Source organism: Eleutherodactylus coqui, chromosome 9 (assembly GCF_035609145.1).
Source record: "Eleutherodactylus coqui strain aEleCoq1 chromosome 9, aEleCoq1.hap1, whole genome shotgun sequence".
Classification (NCBI taxonomy): Eukaryota; Metazoa; Chordata; class Amphibia; order Anura; family Eleutherodactylidae; genus Eleutherodactylus; species Eleutherodactylus coqui.
Window position 1 is genome coordinate 30,823,711 of NC_089845.1, and position 21,581 is coordinate 30,845,291.

General features: G+C 46.0%; 1 protein-coding gene across 1 annotated transcript in view; it reads right to left on the reverse strand.

Moving 5' to 3' along the window:
- Positions 1–21,581, reverse strand: part of MYO10 (myosin X) — a 223,258-nt gene that overhangs the window by 138,346 nt on the left and 63,331 nt on the right. Inside the window, exon 3 of the mRNA XM_066579202.1 lies at positions 4,058–4,216. Coding sequence (XP_066435299.1) covers positions 4,058–4,216 — 159 coding nt within the window. The remainder of the gene's footprint in view (positions 1–4,057; positions 4,217–21,581) is intronic.

Here is a 21,581-nt window from a genome sequence, read left to right on the forward strand (position 1 = left end):
GTTAAAAAAGAAAACCGGATAGTGCTTACCTGAATCCCCGCGCTCCGGTGACTTCTTACTTACCTAGTGAAGATGGCCGCCGGGATCTTCACCCTCGGTGGACCGCAGGTCTTCTGTGCGGTCCATTGCCGATTCCAGCCTCCTGATTGGCTGGAATCGGCACGTGACGGGGCGGAGCTACGAGGAGCCGCTCTCCGGCACAAGCGGCCCCATTCAGAAAAGAAGAAGACCGCACTGCGCAAGCGCGTCTAATCCGGCGATTAGACGGCACCATGGAGACGAGGACGCCAGCAACGGAGCAGGTAAGCGAATAACTTCTGTATGGCTCATAATTAATGCACAATGTACATTACAAAGTGCATTAATATGGCCATACAGAAGTGTATACCCCCACTTTGTTTCGCGGGACAACCCCTTTAAGGCTGTACAGCTCCGATTTTGGAAGACGTCCGTCGGGGTTCTCTTACTGTATATTGCCAGCCTCTCTGCTGTTGGAGCCTATCCAACGTGTCCCTCATGCAGTACTGGCTTTAGCCAGCAGATAGCACTGTTGTATAATGGCAGAAAAAGAGTAAGCCCCCTAGGAAAAGCAGGATACAAATTGGATTGGAAAGGGTTAAGAACTAGTAAGAGGCTTCCTAAATGGGAAATCTCTATCACTCGGTGCTACACCACTAAAATCAATGGTATTTCGCCAAAATCGTATCAAGTCAATGGTGTGGAAGAGCATGAGATGTGTTGGGGGTTTCAGGAATGGAACAATTCTGCACACCTTGTAGGGATCAGTGACATCCAAGACCCCAGACACACCCAGGGCCAACCATGTATTCTTCCTACACTCCATTTCTGTACTAAACGGGTTGAATTAATTCCCCTTATTTATAGAGCTTCCTCCCTACTCTGCATTAGCGCCCATCAACCCACAAGGAAGTTATATCCGATTGTTGTTATATCTCAAGTTGTATCCCGACTTTTGAGCGATAATCGTTGTGTGCCTTTAAGCACAAGGTGATCGCTCAAATGTCGACCGATCCCTTTGCGCTCCGAGCGGGGGATGCAGAAGACAAGCGAGCATGTGCATCTACCGTTATGTTACAGCCAGACGTTCACCTACATTTGTCTTCCAGAGGAGGAGGCGACTTCAGCTGATGGCACTTTCTCATTATTTACAGATGCAGCAAAGTTTAACTTGAAACTTAATGCGTTAAATATACTGTGACACGTTTCTTGCCCTTTCAATAGCTTTTCAATGGCTTTCTTAGTTAAGATAATTTGTTGCAGTAAGATATCAATGTAAGGGCTCATGTCCACGGGCAAGTGGGATTCTGCATGAGGGAGCCCGCAACAGAATCCGACCCTGCCCGTGGCTGGCCACCCTGCGTACCTGACCAGGTCTGTACTGCGGATGTGTGCGGAATCCACAGCCCGTCCACAATGTCAATTGTGGATGGCCTGCAGATCAGACAGCTTCCATTGACTTCAATGGAAGCCGTCTGTGTGAGAACAGCACTAAAATGGAGCATGCTGCAATTTGTTTTCTGCATGTGTGGTCCCCTGGATGCCATATTTACTGCATAGCACTTAAAGAAACTTTCACCAACTTTTAGTCCTAAGCTTATGGGCTAATAGTAGGTAAGCCGGTAAGTGTGGGGATGTTATACTTACCTCCCCCATCGTTCCCTCGGTGCAAATGCTGGAAAGCTGCAGTGCATTGAGGGTCTCTGCCAAGTAGTCCGCCCATTAAAAAATTAGAAGCGGTGGATTACTTAGCAGCTCCATTAAATGCATTGAGCGGCGGCTTCCAGCACTGACATCGGGGCAACAATAGAGAAGGTCCCCAGACTCAAGGGGTCACTGACCTTCACACATAAACTTCGCTCATAGGACTAAAAGTAGGTGACAGATTCCCTAAAGAAAGCACGCATCTGGTTGGCCAGTTTGGTGCATACATTTACACTCATACAAAGTGGCAAAAGCCGGAAATAGTGGATGAAAAGTATAAATACCCTTCCTTAACCCGTCTCTAAACCCAACATATCCCAGGATGGAAATACAACCTATATGTTGATGGATGCCATCTGTCGGACATCCATCACCGTAGACCCCATGTTAAAAAAAACATGCGTTTAATGTATACGTTATTTACTGCCGAATGCCATCTGCTGGGCATCTGTCACCAAATAACCTCCATGTCAAAAAATGCCAACTTTATTACTGATTGGCATGAGATGGCATTGAATCTTTATTATGGCAGTGTTTATAATTTACTGCAATTCACGTAAAGTTAAGGTTGGACACATCGGTAAGATAACGACGTCTGTATTATAATGTACTATGCAGTAAGGCAATAACTCATGTATATATATATATATTATGGCCCTGTGAGACACACGGAATCTGAATATGTAATGAGAAGGCAATAATTTCATTGACACTTCCGGATATTGAACCAATGGATACAAGAGTAGCGACTGAATGAACAAGATAATTAACCAGATGGTTGGAGTCTTCCTCCGGCAAGGACGGCTAAAATCTATGTACCAAATACACTGCATGCAGCGTGTCTGGCTGGGGGCGAGGGCCTGTCCTGCAGCGGACACCTTCCTGTTTTGAGAACTTATATGAATGCCGGTTTCTGCGTTGGTTGTATCTTTCTAGGTCAGCATTGTGCTGCAGCTATGGGAAGTGTCCTACGGACAGAATCACTCGCTGAAGGCGAACTGATGATGCGGTTCTGCTAACTTATCAATTAAATAAAACAAAAAGTACAGAAAATAAAAAACACCCGGCGCCCGCTAACACGGCCGTGTCCTAGATACTGGAGTAGAAGTGAAGGCAAAACATAAAATGCCCCCGAGTAACCTTCTCAAGAGAAAGTCAGAGAAAGCAATCATTTTCCATGCTTGTTCCCCTTGCTTATATCTCTTGTTTCTGTATTTAAAGGGCCACTCCTGCAGAACAGTCTGTCCCACTCCAGCCATCTCCTGTTCTATTGCACTCACTTCCATGCAGTGCAGCCTCCTATCATACTTATCAGACGCCATCTTAATTTTTAGATTTCTCCCAGCTTTCTCTTCCCCTATGCTGCCCTACAATCCCATCATGCATCACCACAGCAGCTAGAGCTAGTACCATCTCTGCCTGCTGGGAGGACAGTGTGATTATCATTACCCACTATAGTCACGTAAATGAGATAAGTATACAGTCAGGGGGATAAACTATCATCTCCTCCATTATAACTGTGTGACAGGAGCCTCTAATTATCATCAGTGACTGTGATAGGAGTTTCTCGGCCCCCTCTGTGCAGTCTATGCAGTTTTATCATACAGAAAGTCCTGGAGACTGAAATAATGACTTTTTGAGAAAACACAGAAGCAAGTAATTTTCACCGTGAAGACTTTTTCCAGCCAAAACTGGTCTCTGCACACTCTACCAATCTTGTTGCTATCCCCAATGTCCCTCACAGTTCACTCTCATAGTAATAGTGCCACCCTTTAAGCCCCACACAGCATAGGTTCCCACTTTTGTTCCCTACAAAGTAATAGTGTCCCCACACACAAATTATTAATATCCCATAGTGACCTCCAAATAAATAATACCCCCTCTGTGCCTCCCACAAACTAATAGTGTCCCCTCTCTAATCCCATGAATCAACAGTGCCCCCTCTGTGCCCTCAAAAATTAATAGTTCCCCCTCTAGGCACCCACAAGCTAATAGTGCCCTCTCTGTACCCCCAAAGTAATAACCCCCCGCCAATCTTACATCCATAGCTGATGACCTCTGAAACTCCACCCAGCTCATTCAATACTTATACACAGCATATCCTGACTCCTGTCCCAAGTCCTTCTCTGAAGAACAGGAGACAGAGGGAGGAGCCTACATAGGCTGTATGTACAGTGCCCAGTGAAGAAGCCTAGGGGACATGTTTAGTGGTAACTTGACTTGCCAGCTCTTCTGGGAGTTTTGGAGGTACCCCCTTTTTCTGTGAGCCTCCCGAAAGTTGATTACTATAAAAGCTGCAGGCAGATCTTATAACCAGCTGTGAAATAACACTTACATATATTTTGTTCTCCTGATACCTCTGATAGAGATTGTACATGATGGACCCTTCATGGAGATCGCCGAGTTCTGCCATGTCTTCTACCCCATTGGTGCTGGTTGGATGCATAGTGGTTACCTTTTGCCGAGTAATTGTGCTTTGTTTGTATGTGAATACCTAAAAAAACAACACAAAAAAATCAATATTTTTTGTTACATGTCTAAAATTTCAAATGGCGCATCAAGATGTGAACTAAAAATTGGTATAACCAGCGCGAGCATATATTATGGATGTCCAACAGTTTATTTGGTGCCTCTGAGCAGCTAAGGACATTGGGGGAGATTTAGGAAACTGTCTAAAGGCCCATTTAGATACAACGATAATCGCTCAAAATACGTTGCTCAAGGGACTTTTGAGCGATCATCGTTGTGTCATTTACAGTGCAAGATGATGGCTCAAGATGAGTGATCACCTTGCGCTGAGAGCGGAGGATGCAGAAGACAAGTGGGGTGTCCCTGCTTGTCTTCTGCATCCAGCTGTTTCCCCACTCTGAGCGCCGGCTGTTATACAGCCGAGCGCTCAGAGTAGAGAATGCAGAAGACAAGCGGGGTGTCCCTGTTTGTCTTCTGCATACAGCTGTTCCCTGCTGGGAGCGCCTGGCTGTCATACAGCTGAGCGCTCAGAGCGGAGGATGCAGAACACAAGCGGGGTGCCTCCCGCTTGTCTACCGCATCCAGATGTTTTCTACACGGAGCGACCGGCTGTTATACAGCCGAGCGCTCTGTGCGGGTTATGGAGAACAAAGCTGGACCGCTCTGTTCTTCATACCCAGCCCATTATCAGGGAGCGGGATACAGCTGAAACAATAGTAGCTGTATCCCGCTGTAAATCCGTGATAAGGCTCAGCACACTTTCTTATCCCTACAAATACTATGAGCTGAGGGTGGCTACGCAGACGGCTCAAGATCCCTCCAGGCATCTTCCATCCACTTGCGGAATCGATGCCCTGTTGAGTTGCTGCACTTGGCCGGGGTAGAGGGTTCCTTCACGATATTACGGGTAGTTCCTGTCCCAAGACTTCTGGCATATCAGTGTATTTATGTCATCTAATCCAAAGTTTCTTTTTTCCTTTACTTAGTACTAACTGGATTTGGCAACCAAATGTAGACTTTGTGTTTTTTGCCTGGAAACGGCCGTAGATTAAGAGGCTGCAGTTTACTTTAGCGACTATCTGAAGATTTACTTCTACATTAAGGTTAGCCGTAGGAATGGCATGGCCGGGTAGAGGATGGCCGTACACTGGGACTAGTCAGCATTATGGGCTTAGGAGAATGACTTCATATTGGAAACAAACCCCATTTAGACATTCGCATTCATTCATCAGCGACACTTCGGAATGATACAATTACTAAAATAAGCAGACAATTGTTCCCCCGCATGATTACTATAAAAGTCCATGAATGTGTTGGGTGGCGAATCAGACAGCAGCGAGGAAACACGGTGACCAGAAATACCATCGAAATCCATCCGCTTTGGGGAATTCGTATTTGTATATATTTAGCAGCAATCATGTCTGCCCTAAACTTGCTGAAGCGCTCCCATCTTGGCCCTACGGAGGGGGAGGCCGGGGTTCAGGTTACAAGTGAAGGAATGTGGCATCCTGCGGAGTCGGTTCAGGGATGCCCAACTATTTCAGCCGCTCGCTGACAATACTGATAAATATCTCCCTCCGTGCAGCTACTAGTACCAAACAATGGGGCTTATTTACTAGATACTTTTTTTGGCTGCACCTAAGGCCCGCTCCACACGGGCGATTGTGATTGTGCCACGAGAAAATGGCGGCAAAATCCCATCTTTATTCGCTGTGATTTCTGATTTTTTTTTGGGGAGAATAATCTTGCATCGCTGCCGCCTGCCGTAATATTGCGCGAGAAAATCGCATGATTTTTATTGCAGAAGTCAATGGGACGTTGTAATGTTGAAATTGCATTGCAAACGCGCGTTTGTGGCGTTGCAATGCGATAAAAAGAAGCCTCCGTAGCAATACATGGGAGATTAAAAAAAAAAAACATTGCACGTCACCGAAAGATAGATTTTCTTGTCTGTGTGGAGCCAGCCTACTAAAGGGATGCTCCTTTGTGGACAATGGGGCGTGGCCAAAATGCAACTCCGTGTGCCAAAAATTGCAGTAAAGAAATGGATCCGTTTTTGTTGTAAATTAATCCAACTAAAAGGTGGTATAAAGTCGGACTGGACGGTCCTAAAACTCATCGATGCAGCACGCTTAGGCTACATTCACACGCTCGAAACCCGTCCCGGTATCCCGCCTGCCAATGTGCAATTCACATGGCGATGTAAAGCGGTTTTGATTAGAAATCACGCAAAAGACGTGTGCAAATATCGCTCAATAAAAGGAATCTGTTCCCATCTCTTTGTAACCCTCGCTGAGAGCACCATAATGTAGTGCGGCCACACTGATCAGTCATATGTCTGCTATGGGAATCTGTGCAGGAGTTTGGGAGAAACTTGCATCGAATTAGTAGCAGATGACACAGACGTAGTCCCTCATATTCATGAGCTGCAGGCTGGCCACACCCACCCCGCCTCCAGCCAATGGTTGGCAGCTCTCTTAATATGTACAGTAAAATGCAGAGCGCAGTCAATCATTGGTTGGAAGGAGTGGGTGTGGCTATCCTGCAGCTCATGAATATCCAGGACTACTTTAAGTAATCCTCTATGTATGTGCTGCCATGGATAAAATGCAGGTTTCTCCAAAACTCCTGCACAGATCTGCACAGCAGACATATAACTGTAATCAGTGTGACGGGTACTACCTTATGCTGCCCTCAGAGAGGGGCGCAAAAAGATGGTGACAGTGTCTCTCTAAAAATTGGCTAGTCTAAAGCCGGTGTCACATCTGCGTTGGAACCTCCGGCCGGAGGTTTCATTACAGATCTGGATCAAAATACCAGAAGAAGAAGAAGCGATGCTTGCAGTCCAGAAACCGGCCAGAAAGCGGAAGCACCCCATTATAGTCAATGGAGTCCGTCCAACTCTGTTCAGTTTTGTCCAGAGACAGGTCTGTTTGGCAGTAGGGATTCCCCTTCCCTGGATGGAGCAGGAAAGTGGAATCCCCAGCGCAGATGTGAACCGCCCTGACACACCTCCTGTGCGCACCTCCACACCACTTTGTTCAGGAACTGCCAAGTGGTGGCACCGCTCCAACCCGCTACCCTGACACCCTAGACACCTCCAAGGTAGGAAGTGGAAGAGGAGAACCCCATCATAGTGCATAGAGCGCCACAGCCGTGTAAAGAGTGCACACATCTAGGGCTCATTCACAGGGCGGATGCAGGGTCACTCTGTGACATACGTAGAAGTTTCATGAACCGAAACTGTGCGGATGTGTTTTTTTGCATGTATTTACTGCATATTTCACATGTGCGAAAAAAACCACATAATGGGCCCTTCGATGGTAACCCACAATGCTGATGTGGCCCCTGCTGAGTCCGACACCCCTGACCTAGAGAAGGGAAAAATGTGATATAGCCAATTGTGGCGCCCTCCAAGAGGCTGTCGGGACGCTTCCACCACAACACTCATTCCATCTATTCGCAATCCCTACTATTTGTGGAATCCGGAGCGGGCGTTCGCCTACGGTTCCGCCAAAAGTACCGCCCATAGCATGTGATAGAAAAGCGCTTTTTCCTGCACAGGCGTGGAAATCAATTGTAATTTTCCATTCGCGAAGGAAACATTGCAGCATGCTCTATTTTTGAGCAGATTTCACTCGGTTGGCTTCTATTGAAATCAATGGAAGCCGTCCGACCCGCAGCGCGTCCGCAATTAACAATGCGGAAAGGTTACAGATTCCGTGTCATCAGCTAGCGACGGCGTGGGAAAATCTATACTGCGCATATCCGGCAGCTCGTCGGACGGACCATCCACAGTACAGACCAAAGAAGAATAAAACTACAGGTATGCAGGGTCACCGGCTGGGCGCAGGTTCAGAGTCTGGTTCGGCATCCCACATCCAGAATCCGACCCGTTCGTGCGCAGGTGGCCTAATAGTAAATAAACTTACAAAGTTCTACAAATCTCTAATAAATTGTTTGTAACTCTTTCTATTTCAAACCGTCTGCCTAAAACCAGAGTCACACGGGCGTATATGCGCACACAAAATTTGCTCATGCAACATGTAGAGAATAGAACCAATTGATTTTCTAGGTTGATTCCGTGCTGACAGCTTCCATTGAAGTCATTGGAAGCGGTCCGACCCGTGGCCCTTCCACAATCATCATTGTGGAAAGGTGGCGGGATCCATCGCCTAGTGACGGCGCAGCACAATCCGTACTGCACATGTGCGCCCACCGGACCATCTGCAGTACAGATTAGAAGACTCCGGACAGGTACGCGGGGTCACCGGCCATGTGCAGTGGGCCTTAGATAACACAAGGTGGCGACACTTCAGCCTGCAGTTCCAGAATCCTTTTTCCCCATCTTGATACTTTGTATGTATAAACAATGTAACAGAAGTATGAAGCGGTGAGCCAGCAGACATATGGCTTGTGGCTGCAGCGATCAGCATCTCTGCTGGATACAATGTACTTATTAGTGACCTTCCAGGGAACTGATTGCTTCAGAGCGAGATAATGGTTAAACCCAAACAATCTGGTAGATTTATAGCTAAGCTCTTTAACTGGGAGTCAAAATGAAATTGCACGGCATCCTTGACTCTGGCTTATCCTACACAATATGCAGAACTTATCTCCTCTCCATACATAGATACAAGGCGTGGGGGGCTTAGTTACAGCCCATGGACCTACTATTAGTGCAGCGCTGCCTTCAGTATAGATGCCTGCCAAGTAACTGGAAGAATCTTCTTAGGGCCCGTATACACAGGGTGCCTTGTGGGGCATCGGGACATCCCATGGATGATCGTTCATGTTTGCGAGACTCCAATTGAAACAACAATTACCACCACGAATACTGCTGTAAATAAAAGTCTGTGTGCTACTTACCTAGCATGATCTGGTCCCTCCTGCTGGTTTGGCAGCTTGCTTGCAGTTGCCAACAGAACATCACTTCCTGGTAACGAAGTTCGTAAACCCCGACTTCAAAAAGCGATGGCTCTGATTGGTTCTTAAGCGCCACAGCTCAGCCAATCAATGCAGCACTCAATGAACCAATCACAGCCATCGCATTGAGCGGCTGTGATTGGTTCATTGAGTGCTGCATTGATTGGCTGAGCTGTGGCGCTTAAGAACCAATCAATGCAGCACTCAATGAACCAATCACATCCATCGCATTGAGCGGCTGTGATTGGTTCATTAAGTGCTGCATTGATTGGCTGAGCCGCAGTGCTCAAGAACCAATCAGAGCCATCGCTTCCTGGAATGGGGTTTACGCCCTTCTTCAGCTTGGCTGCTGAGGACTGCAAGCAAGCTGACGGAACTCGGCAGAGCAGCATGAGGGATCCAGACGGCGCTTGCTAGGTAAGTATTGCTTCTTTTTTTTCCTCATGTAGTGTAACTAGGGCTTATTTGGGGGGTAGGGCTTATCTTCGGAGGAAACATGGTACTACATCTGTACATAAAGTACTTTTCACTAGAAGACTTCCTAGAATCAAACAATGTCCATAGAATAAGCTATATAGGAATGTATATATATGTGTATATATATATATATATATATATATATATATATATATATATACTGTAGATGGTAGGCAAAGAAAAACAACTCCTTTTCATATACAGTAAGACCATCCCAAAGGCCCCCTCTTTCAGAAGAACACCCCTAATCTAAGCAGGCTGTTCTGTGAAGGGGTTTCCAGTCCCCTATATACTATGTATACTCTCTCATTCTGTAACATGACCCTTCCCCTTCGAGGATATGATTTATCACTGCAATTTTGGGTGGTCATTCCAAAGAGTCTCCATTGTATATGAAACGTCACGATGGGTTAATCATGTTACACTTGAGCATTTAAAAAGTTTCAGAAAAGAGTAAGAAATGGCCTCAACATATAGAATAGTATATTGATCTCTATTAACAAGGACCGTCAACATCACACGGGCCAAGGACTTGGCATAAGAACAGCCGAGGTTCAGTGCTGCACAGAGTAAGGAAGTCTGTGTCATACGTACCAGTTCTACTGTCCATTAACACTTCATTATACACTGTTTCCCCTTACAATTATATGTACATGTGTCTCGCCAACACACACTGGAGGCCGACTATGTAAGGACAGTCTAAAGCACACGCTAGATTTCCAACATTATGGATAGTGTTGGGGAAAAGTCAAAGTTAATGACAAAACTAGAAGTTTTATGTTGTAAACTTGGTGGCTAAAAAGTTTAATTTAAAGTACTCTTTGTCAAAAAAAACACTCCCGCCCCCAGAAGAAGTTGTAATTTTGCTGTAAAACCCGTTTTGCAGTGCCATTTCAGGTAGATATGTAAATTATAAGAGTTGTGGTGATTAGATGAACGGTCTTGTCACCAGAGGCCCTAAAAGTGGTTCCCCCCTTGGCCTATAAGAGGCTCTCGGAGGCTCCTTGTGTGTAGTGACCTCTTCTTCCGCTTGTAGAGCTTGTTGACCACTAGACGCCTCTACGACGTAGAGAAGAGATTTCACCCCGTTACCGGAGTCTGAGAGGGGCGCATTATTGGGATGTAAAAAGCTGGATGGTCGTATCGATGCATTATCCCCCACCGGGCCGTTCTGACCAGACTATTAGGGGGTGTTGGGACCAGTGGATGCATGAGGGCACACAAGGACTGGGCTCTTGACAGTCCACTATGGCTTGCCCGGTCACCAGATTTATCACCAATAGACCATGTATGGGACCATTTGGGATGTCAACTTCAACAACCTACGAGTTTGTGTCATCTAGAGGCTCAGTTACAACAAATGTGGAACGATATGCTGCAGGATGCCCGCCCATATCACATCACAAGGTGACCAGGCTCAGGACGCCCGACAGACCACCAGTAGAGAAGAGTGTCTGATCAGACTGTTAGGGGGTGTTGGGACCAGTGGATGTGTGAGGGCACACAAGGTGACCGGGCTCAGGACGCCCCCTACAGACTACCAGTAGAAAGGAGCATCTGACCAGACTGTTAGGAGGTGTTGGGACCAGTGGATGTGTGAGGGCACACAAGGTGACCAGGCTCTGAACCCCCCCCTACAGACCACCAGTAGAGAGGAGCGTCTGACCAGACTGTTAGGAGGTGTTGGGACCAGTGGATGGGGGCACACAAGCTGACTGGGCTCAGGACCCCCTATACACCACCAGTAGAGAGGAGCATCAGACGAGACTGTTAGGAGGTGTTGGGAGCAGTGGATGTGTGAGGGCACACAAGCTGACCGGGCTCAGGACGCCCCCTACAGACCACCAGTAGAGAGGAGCATCAGACGAGACTGTTAGGAGGTGTTGGGATCAGTGGATAAAGGTACACAAGGTGAGTGGGCTCAGGACCCCCCGGCAGACCACCAGTAGAGAGGAGTGTCTGACCAGACTGTTATGTTGGGATCAGTGGATGAAGGCACACAAGGTGACTGGGCTCAGGACGACCACCAGTAGAGAGGATAGTCTGATCGTCCGACAAGTAGGACATCCTACAGTCACATGTCTTGTCTCTGTTGGCGGCTTCCAAGAGGCATTTTTGGCCGCCGCACAAGGGGGTCACTGGAAGCCCCCACAACATTGTCACACTTCTGTGGCTGCCCAGTCGCTGGATTTATCGCCATTAGAACATGTATGGTACCATCTGCGATGCCAACTTCCACAGACTACGAGTTCGCACGATCTAGACGCTCAGTTACAGCAAATGTGAAATGATATGCTGCATGATACCATATGGAACCTATATGCCTCCATACCCGACCGTATCACATCTTGTATCCAAGCTAGAGGCGGTACAACGGTACTAGAGCCTCCCTATAAGGGGTCGGTTCTCCAGTATAAATCGTCCTTTTGCTCTGACATTGTAATCCCTTATATCAGTATTACAATCACACAGAGACAGTTTCATGCATCTGACAACGTCTAGGCGGGGGGCGGGGGGGGGTTGGAGTGTAATTGCTGGGGGCTTGTAACAGAAATAATTTAGTTACACGGAGCGGGAGTTTCCGAGCGTTAACATGTTATTACTTCATGCAACTACTTTTTAAAGCAACGTTTCTTGGATTCTTTGTTGCACATAAGACCCATTTTCGCAGCAGGTTTGGTACGTGACATAACGAGACATTACTCTTGTTTAGATGTGCTGAATTGTGTCACTGTAGATGAAAATAAGGGAACTACAAGGTGATTCCAATATCCCAATTAGCTTTAATGCTTGTAAGTTATTAGGCCAGTTTCCCCCCATGATAAGGACCCGTCACAGAGTATATGACAGCCGCATCTCATCAGTACTTGGTCACCATCATTAGTCCTGTATTACCCTCTGGATCCGTATTTAGAGTACGCATGGTGCGAATACTTTGCACGCTGATTTCACAGTGTTTTTGAAAACATGCTGCATATTGTAATTCTACGGCATATCTACTTACGCTGCGGAGTTGCGCTGTGGAATTCAACCCTTGTAATAAAAGGGTTAAAGTATGCAGATGTTCAACAAGTAAAAAAGTGGCTAAATCAGCACTATTTAGGCAAAATAGAACACGCAGCATTCTTTTTTGCGCTCGCATATTACGCAATTCCTACACGCAAACGTGAAGGGAACTGATGAAGGCAGTGTATTTGATTGCCTGCCAATTACTGCATATAACACAGGCAGACATCACGCGTGTTACACGCGGTAAACGTACACCCGTGTCAGCCCGGCCTTATTCTCTCACAGCTGAAGGCAGGTCAGCAGATGACAATTTCAGTACTTTTTGACTTAAAGAAGCATCATATGTATCTCCAGTATTGGCGGAAGGGATATCTGTGCTACTAGTTGCATGGAGGTCCTCTCTGCTTCTCACATTGCCGGCTCTTGCAATGCCCGCATGTAATATATTCCATTAGAGGGTCCTACGGCCTGTAATAAGCCATAATAATCCACTACACCTGATTCTAGACTGACCTGGTATCCAAGTCTGCAAGGTGTTCCCACAATCTTCTATCCTGTGAAGGTGACTGAAATCTAAGGGTTCGTTCACACAGGGTGGATTTACCGCGGATTTTCCGTGCGGAATCTCTTTATAGAACGTCGTCAGCATTGACAGCAGCAGTAATGTGAAGGAGATCTTTAATAATCCACCCAAAATCAATGTGAAACTTGACATGCGGTGTGGAATATACATCAACCAGCTGCAGCGGATTTCATCTCTCCAATTGGGGTGGGGATTCTGTATCAAAATCCTTATTAAAATCCAAGCCAAAATTTGCGCCAAACAGCGAGGAGTTTGATGCAGCTTTTCTGTGGCAGATCTGCTGCGGACACTCTGCAGCAAATTCTGCCCTGTGCGGACATACCCTTATAGGGACCCTGTATCCCGCCTATAGCAGCATAAACTAATTTATGGTGCTGTTAGGGCCGGTGACACGGAGTCGGGTTCTGGATTTTCATACTCACCCGTTTCTTGGTTCCCACCTCTGGCCGAAAATTCGACTCTTTTCAGAGTCCTGTGCACAAGTCCTCCTATACAGCTGGAGGATCAGCTGAGTGACGGGGACCAAAGTGGCAGAACTCCACTGATCAACTATTGATGACACTAAGGCTAGGTTCACACGGGATGGAATTGCTGCAGAATTGCTGTGCGGCAATTCTGCCCGCGGCTCCAAATCCCAGGATTAGCCAGCCATGTGGACGAGATTTTGCAAAAATCTCGTCCACATGGGGTGGCCAATACGTTGCGGCAAAGCCGGACGGGAACAGCCATGCAATGCAAAATTCAATTCCGTGGCATGTTGATTCTTTTTTTTTTTCTGTTGCGGCCTCCCTCCTCTCTATGGGGAGAGAACGCCGCAGCGGAATGCCGGTGGCTGAACTGCTCCAAAACCCGTCGCAAAATGCAATGGGTTTTGAAGATGCCCCTCCTGCGGAAATCCTGCGTTTTTTCGTTGCGGCCAAGCAGCGGGATTTCTGTCCTGCGAGAACCCAACCTAAAAGTTTGTTTAACATATGAATCTGTTTTACACAATCGGTCATTTTCTGACGGCACATTACCTTCAATTGGCATTACTAACAAATGCTTGACTAGGTTGTGGGCACATATGGCAGCACTAACTAATGAAGACCTGGAAGACCGTCCTAACTATAGATAGAAGAACTTGTTACTACGGAAATTGATCCAGCTCCCATCTGATGTGGCTGAGTTGAAGGGGAAACCAACACAAAAGAGAAAACCTTGTTTGGCTACATTAAAGGGGTTTTCCAGGCAGCACCGGCTGTCAGTGACGGGACACACCGGATATAGAGTGGAAGCTGCTGCTCCAGCCCCTGTGTAGTGGCCGGCGCTTGTAATTGCGGGCGCAGCTTTAATTGAAATCAGTGGGACTCCAGTCTGCAATTACAAACACAGTTCCCATTGACTTCATTGAGAGCTGTACTGCAATTATGAGCGCCGCCGGACACTACACAGGGGTCGGAGCAGGGGCTTCCGCTCCAAATCTGGTGCATCGCCTGTGACAGTGGGCGCTGGCTGGAAAACCAATTTAAAGGCAAAAACACATGGATGGATGCTCTAATACGCTCTCTGCCACGAACCAGGTTTTTTTCCTGGACTATTCAGACTCTGCGCTACTACACATGAGTTAAAAAAAAAAAAAAGCTATGTCCTGCCCTACCTATCTCGCACGTAGCATTAATGCGCGAGAACCCCGATAATTGAAGCGATACCATTGAAATCAATGGTTTTGTTTCATCACATTATGCAGCCGTGATTTTTACGGCCGCGTAACGGGACTAAATCACGCCCATCTGTATAAGCCCTAACCGTGTATCAAAACCCTTACAATGGCGATACTATTAGAAAAGAATAGATACATCTCTCTGCTATTCTTCTTGTATTCTGTTAATCAGTGCTACAGACGGAGCAATAAACCCATAGAGAAACTTTACACCACAAGGTATTTCTAGTAAATGGTCGGCTATATCTGGTTGGGAATAACCCTGTAGTCGGTCCGGCCGTTCCCCATACACAGCCGGTCATGTGCCGCATGCATGATGTCTGGTTAGACAAAGGGAACACATCCTGTTTGTAGTGTTGGTGAAATGTTGATAATCTCATTACACAATACCGAGAATGAAGATGTTTTCCATCATGCGGCGTGAACAGGCGCTTCACACCCTATAAAGACCTTCTACTGTCCATGCCTGCCCCACAACAGGACATCAATATGCCATTGGGATGTGCAAAACATGTAAACCGCACTCAGAAAACCCAAAAGTCTATGAGCAAGATTCTAAAACTGCAAAAAATATTCAAAGAACTGGAACTTTTTGTTACAATTGCTCAACGTTATTTTTGGAGGGAAAAGAACATTTCATACAACAGCAAAACCTCAACCCAACTGTGAGGCCTGTGGAATGACCCGGAGTTGGCACGACGAAGTGTTGATCTTACTCCGGGAAACTGGGATAGGGTAATTATATGTTTTAAGTGTCTTTACATATTCTGATGCTTGAATATCTCTTGGTGTGGGCTGAATTGATGGCCATGTTATAGTCGGTGATTGGAGAACCAGAGGTTAGATCAGAGGGACTGACTAGTCCCTATGAGTCACCATTATTCAGCATCTTTCTGGCCCCACAAGTCTATAAAATCTCCAGTTCTAGCAAAAGGAGAGCAACAAGTTATCTAGAGCTGGGGTCCGGGTAAAGTCCCTAACTACCTGCAACTCCTGTCCCTAACTATTTTCCCCCCAAGGATAAGACGTAGGGCAACAACTGGGTGACAGTCCCTAGGCTAGTTAGGGATGCGGGGCAGGAGCCAGACTTACAGACAGATACGGGTCACAAACATCACACAAGGCAGGTCAGGCAATCCGGGTCGGCAACGGGAGAGAACGCAGTACAAAGGGTCAGGCCGAAGCGAAGTCAGGTTCAGAGCAAGTGGGTCAAAGCAGGGAGTCAAAAACAGGAAACGTGGGTGCAGTTGAAGACCAAATATACACTGGCACTGCAGGAAGGAAACTGAACGTTTAAATGCCGTGAGAACTCCTGCCCCAGCAGCTGATTGGGACGGGGAGCCTGGCAGTAACAGGAGTCAAAAACAGGGCACTGGGAAAACCACCCTCAGCACCAGCTAGATAGGCGGGATTGGAGGAAGTGCCCCCGGCTGTTATGACAACGGGAACGTGGGGTGGCGCCGCCGTTTCACTAGCAATCCAGTGGCGCACAGGACTACAGCGGCCAGGGGAGGTCACCAACACCGGGGCTTTCCTGTGCCGCACCCCAGCAGCCAGGGTGACAGGACCGGCGGTGCGGGCACGCAGACCCCGAGAACCGCCAATCCTAGCACAAGTGCCTTCAGTTGGCTAATGGAAGGTGACCTTACCCCTGAGTCTAAGGAAGGAGCAAGGTGCCAGATACAACATTGTATGAGTCTTCCCAGGGCCCCAGGGAAAAATCTAGATAAGCAGTACATGAATTTTTGTATACAAACAACGGTATCTCCAGTCGCCATCTGCTGAGCTTAATATATGGAATTAGACTGTAGAAACTGTTATCCTGTCTGTCACCTGAAGAAACAAAGGTGATTTTGTCTGTTAATCCCCTTCCTGGCACCTGAAGCTCCTTTCCACTAGGGGACCTGCACAATGATACACCACAACACCGTCCTCAGGAGTAGAGGCCAGCATATACCATCAAGTCCTCTATCATTTCGCTGTAGTGCAGTCAGGTGGGGGTTATGGACTGTAATATCCACCGTGACACAAGTCCTCCTGCTCTGGCTCGCTAGACATGGTGGAAGAAACATCATAATTTGGGGATGCTTTGCTACCTCAGGGCCTAGATACCTTGTGATCACTGAGGGAACAATGAATTCTAAGGCGTATCAAACTATTTAAGAGGAGAATGCAAGGGCAGCCATCCATGACCTCTAGCTGAAGAGATGTTGGATGACACCATAGGATAATGAACCCAAGCACACAAGTAAATCAACTAAAGAACGGTTGAGAAAGAAGATTTATGCTTTGGAATTTCCAAGTCAAAGTTCTGGCCTTAAGCCTATCGAGATACTGCGGCATGGACTGTGCACACAAAGCATCCCAGAAATATTGATGAACTGAAACACATTTGGAAGGAGCAATGGTCACAAATTCCTCCTTAGGCCGCCTGCAGTTTAAAAACCGCTTCCGCCTTCTTTTTCAGGTCCTTGGCTGTCACTAACAGCCGAGGATCTGACCTGCCCCTGCTACATTGCAGGAGCTTTATTCCAGTGCCGTACTTTTACCATCAGCTGAGATTAAGGCCCAGGACCAAGTACAGTAAATTTACAGTGCTTGGTCCTCAATGGGTTAAAGAAAAGGAACTTTGCCACCGAAGTGTTACCAAGAAAGGTCAACACCTTGATTCAAACAGAATATGATAGAAATGAAGGTGACTTCATATAAATGTTGCTGAATTTAGAAACTTTAAATTGCTGGAAAAAATGCCGATTTCATAACCAATACCCTATGATTTACCTGAATGCTACATACATGCGGCAGCACTGAGTTAATAAAGCGAGGCCTGCCTGCTTGTACAGAACACTTAATAGCAGGCTCGGAGGTAATTGCAGCGGTCGTACATTTTTCTAGTAGGTAAAAGGCATCAACTTGGATTTTCTTTACAGAAAATTGTAAATCCCAGATGGTTAGAAGGAATTCGGGTCATGTTGTTTTCATTCTAAACAAGCCTTACTAAAAATATTTAGTAATTGCAGTGTCCTCTCCAAGGACGAGGCAGCAGCACTTTACAGAACGGGGGTTCGGAGGCTTACAAGAATCAACTGCAAATATCGCAATTCCGGAAAATATGAATTCATTCCCTACAATACTAAAGAAAAGTTGTGGAACAGTTCCAAGGAACTTGAGGGAAAACTTCCATCACACTTTGAATCTCCATGAACAGAAGGTTCAAGTTGAAAATCTTTACTGATATAAATTGTGTAATGAGCAAAATGACGTATCAACGGTCAACGGAAACAAAAGCCATCAATCAACTGAGGGCTGAATTCTAAATGACCAAGGAAAATCAATTTTTCTTGCGAATGCCAATTGTACTGCACCGTGTTGGGTTGTGAATGCTGGCCCCACCACAGGACATTGGGCCCTCATGCCACCCTGGTGAGTTTGTTTCTGACAATTGAGTCGGAAACATGCAGACCGGTGGAAGACTGGAAGCTATTTGTAGGGCTTTGTCAATGCTCCTCCTCACATGAAGGAGCAGGTACTGGTCCTACTGCCCTTCCATGGAACTATCCTGCTCTCCTGGTATCTGTTTTATGCTATTGAGACTGCTGGGAGAAGCAACAAACCTTGTGATGTCACGTATGGATAAGCCATCGTGAAGCAGCAGGACTCATGTATAGTACTGACAAGGACACCAGTAAAACTAGAGCATAATCAGTCAGAAGGGATACGGAGAGAATAACTATCTGAGGCCACCACCTACAGAACCTCTCCCTTTTTGGGGGTTGTCTTGATGTTGTCTCTGGTGCTCCGGTTGTCACTTTCATTGGCAGCAAAACAGGTGAAATTGATTCATAATCGCCTATGTTTCCTAGCTGGACAGATTGATATCCCTGAGGTTTAACTGATTTTAGGTTACACAGTGATGCTTAAGTGTCCCTTAATTTCATGGAGCAATTAATTGTGTATCCATTGTGCCTCCACGTAGCTCTGTCCTAAGCCGGATACTCACAAGATGTACTCTGGCCTCAGTAGTAGTATTTTCTTAAGAAACTATGAACTTAATAAACTGCAGTTGGGCGCACACGTCTACATGATTCCTACTTATTTAAAGAATTCAGGAAGGCAACTGATTTCTCTTTTCACAGGCAAATGTGAAAGTCGTCCTACTGACTCTAAATTGTGTCTGTTTTTGGATTTGTCTAATCTTTTCCTTTCCTAAAGGTAAGCAGCCCCACAGCTTACTCCAATGATGTAAAATCTGGATACTTTAACTGGGCCTTGGCGACTAAGATTTGCAGAAAACCAAGAATCAGTAAAAAGATACAAGAACAGTAACAAATATGGTAATCTTCTACAGCATAACCCAAGTTATGAATAATACCTCCTACTCCATACTCTCCTGTGTACCCTAAGAAACAGTCTGAATCCTATATACACACTGGTACGGACAGCTGCTGCTGGTCCTTTGGGGAGGCTGCCGTTGAAGACAGATCGTTACACTCTGCTAATGGCCTGTATGAACATTGTGGTCTCCTCAAAAGTTTTAAAATGTTCTAAAGCTTCCTACAAAAATATGATAATAGAACCAATTTTACAGCATAGATATGACACTAGAACCAAGGGTATTACATAGATACGGTACCATAACCATTCTTACTGCCTAGATACTGTAACAGAACCAAGCATTCTACATGCAAAAATAATAACAGGGCTCCATGTAGCCCAAACCGTTGGCACCGAAAACACAGAATAATGTTACCTGTGTTAGAGCACAAGGTAAGGATCTCCCCAAACGACCAGCTGTCTGTATCAGTATTGGCAGGAGCAGAGAAAAGAACAAGGGGGAATATGGTGACAGGAGTCCACAGCGGAGGAGAATTCCTTTATTAGCAATGTGTTTCTGTGCCTTACCTTCAGATATGGCACAGAAACCCATTGCCAGTAAAGGAATTCTCCTCCGTTGTGGACTCCTGTCACCATATTCCCCATTGTTCTTCTACTACTTGGCTATGATATCAAAACTAAGAGTATTACTTACATATGGTGCCAGTACCAAGCTTACTCCATAGAAGTGATAACAGAACCAAGTTTACTATGCAGATACTGTACCAGAACCAAGCAGGTTGGGGGGCCCACGGATACCTTAAGAGCAGTGTCCCCTAGGGAATATTGCAGATTTGTTGCAGGATATTTTGGTGACTCTCTCATTCATCTTAATGGGGTTTGCAGATATCCATGTGCATGCTACCAAAACGGCTCCATTCACATGAATGAAAGGGATTCTCTGCCACAAATCTGCTTCATATGATTATATCCATACATTACACCCGACCTGATAGATTTCACAGCTCACAATTGCTGGTGGACAGTTGGAGCGATATGCGGTAAGAGGGGGCTCTATGATGATCTCGGCCCCCGCACAGGAGTCTCTGCTGTCTCTGTCCACCCAGGAGATAGACACAATGAAGACATAGCTATCACTATTAATACGGTTACACGTCTGCCCCTCAATGGATTATTCCAATAAAGCAAAATATTTGGAATGCTCCCTGATTGGGGACCTTGTAAGGACAAAGAGCCTTGAACTTCCACTCAGGACCTGAAAATGACCCTATAGCAGCAATAAGACGTTACAGCGGTAGCTGCACATTCTTTTGAATTAGGTTTTATTTACAGATATTGTGGCATTTGGCTGAAGCCAATTCAAAAGTGACCACCAATATGGCTGGAGAGTTAAAGCGACAACCGGTGGCTCGGCGGTCCGGTAGACCTCCAACACCAATCACATTCCTAGAACAATTCGGTTCAACTTCTCCTTTATTTGGTAATATAAGCAACCAGCATTGGAAAAACGCATTTCGGGGGGAAAACCCCTCGTGCCCTGACCGCTGCACCCTCCACTGATAATCCGGTACTCTTCCCCGGCATTGGGGACCTCACATTAACCTCCGGTTAACCCTATAGAGACAGAACAATTTTTGGTCTTAAGGACGCAGCAATTTTTTTCCGTTTCTTCTTTCCATCACTGCGTTTCAAGAGCCATAATTCTTTAACTGTTCCCTTACCAAAGCCGTATGAGGGCTTATGTTTTTACATGATGAGTTGTATTTTTTTAACAGCATTTTAGGGTATGCTAAAAATATGTTAAAAAACTTTTAGTAATTATTTTGGGGAGGGTCCATAGAAAAAAAAGCAATTTTGCAGCTTTTTGAGTTTATTTGTTGAGTTCCGTTTGTACAGTGTCTACGGTGCGCTGTAAGTGACATATTAACTTTATTGTCATGTGAGTACGATTATCATTCTACCAAATTCTTATCCTTTTTATGTTTTATTTATTTGGCACAGTAAAAACACTTTTTTTTCAAAAAAATCATTTGTTTTTGGTCTGGTGTATTCTGAGAGTCATTATGCCTGTCAGTGCAATGTTGATTGATATCCTATTAAGCCCTACCTCTGGCATGGCCTAATAGGTGTACAAAGATGGCCGATTCATCAGCACTCCGTGATCACATTACAGCCGGGTAATGGAGTGATATTGGTCACTACTGACTGTGAGATCTAAGAGGTTACAAGGCCTGGATCAACATTATCTCAGATCTCCATTTTTTTAGTAGAGTGTAAGCTGTGGCCGTGCCGTAGCCATGCTGTACGGATATAGCACATTGCAGGAAGTACTTGCCAAAAGGGTCATGGATGTACTGTACA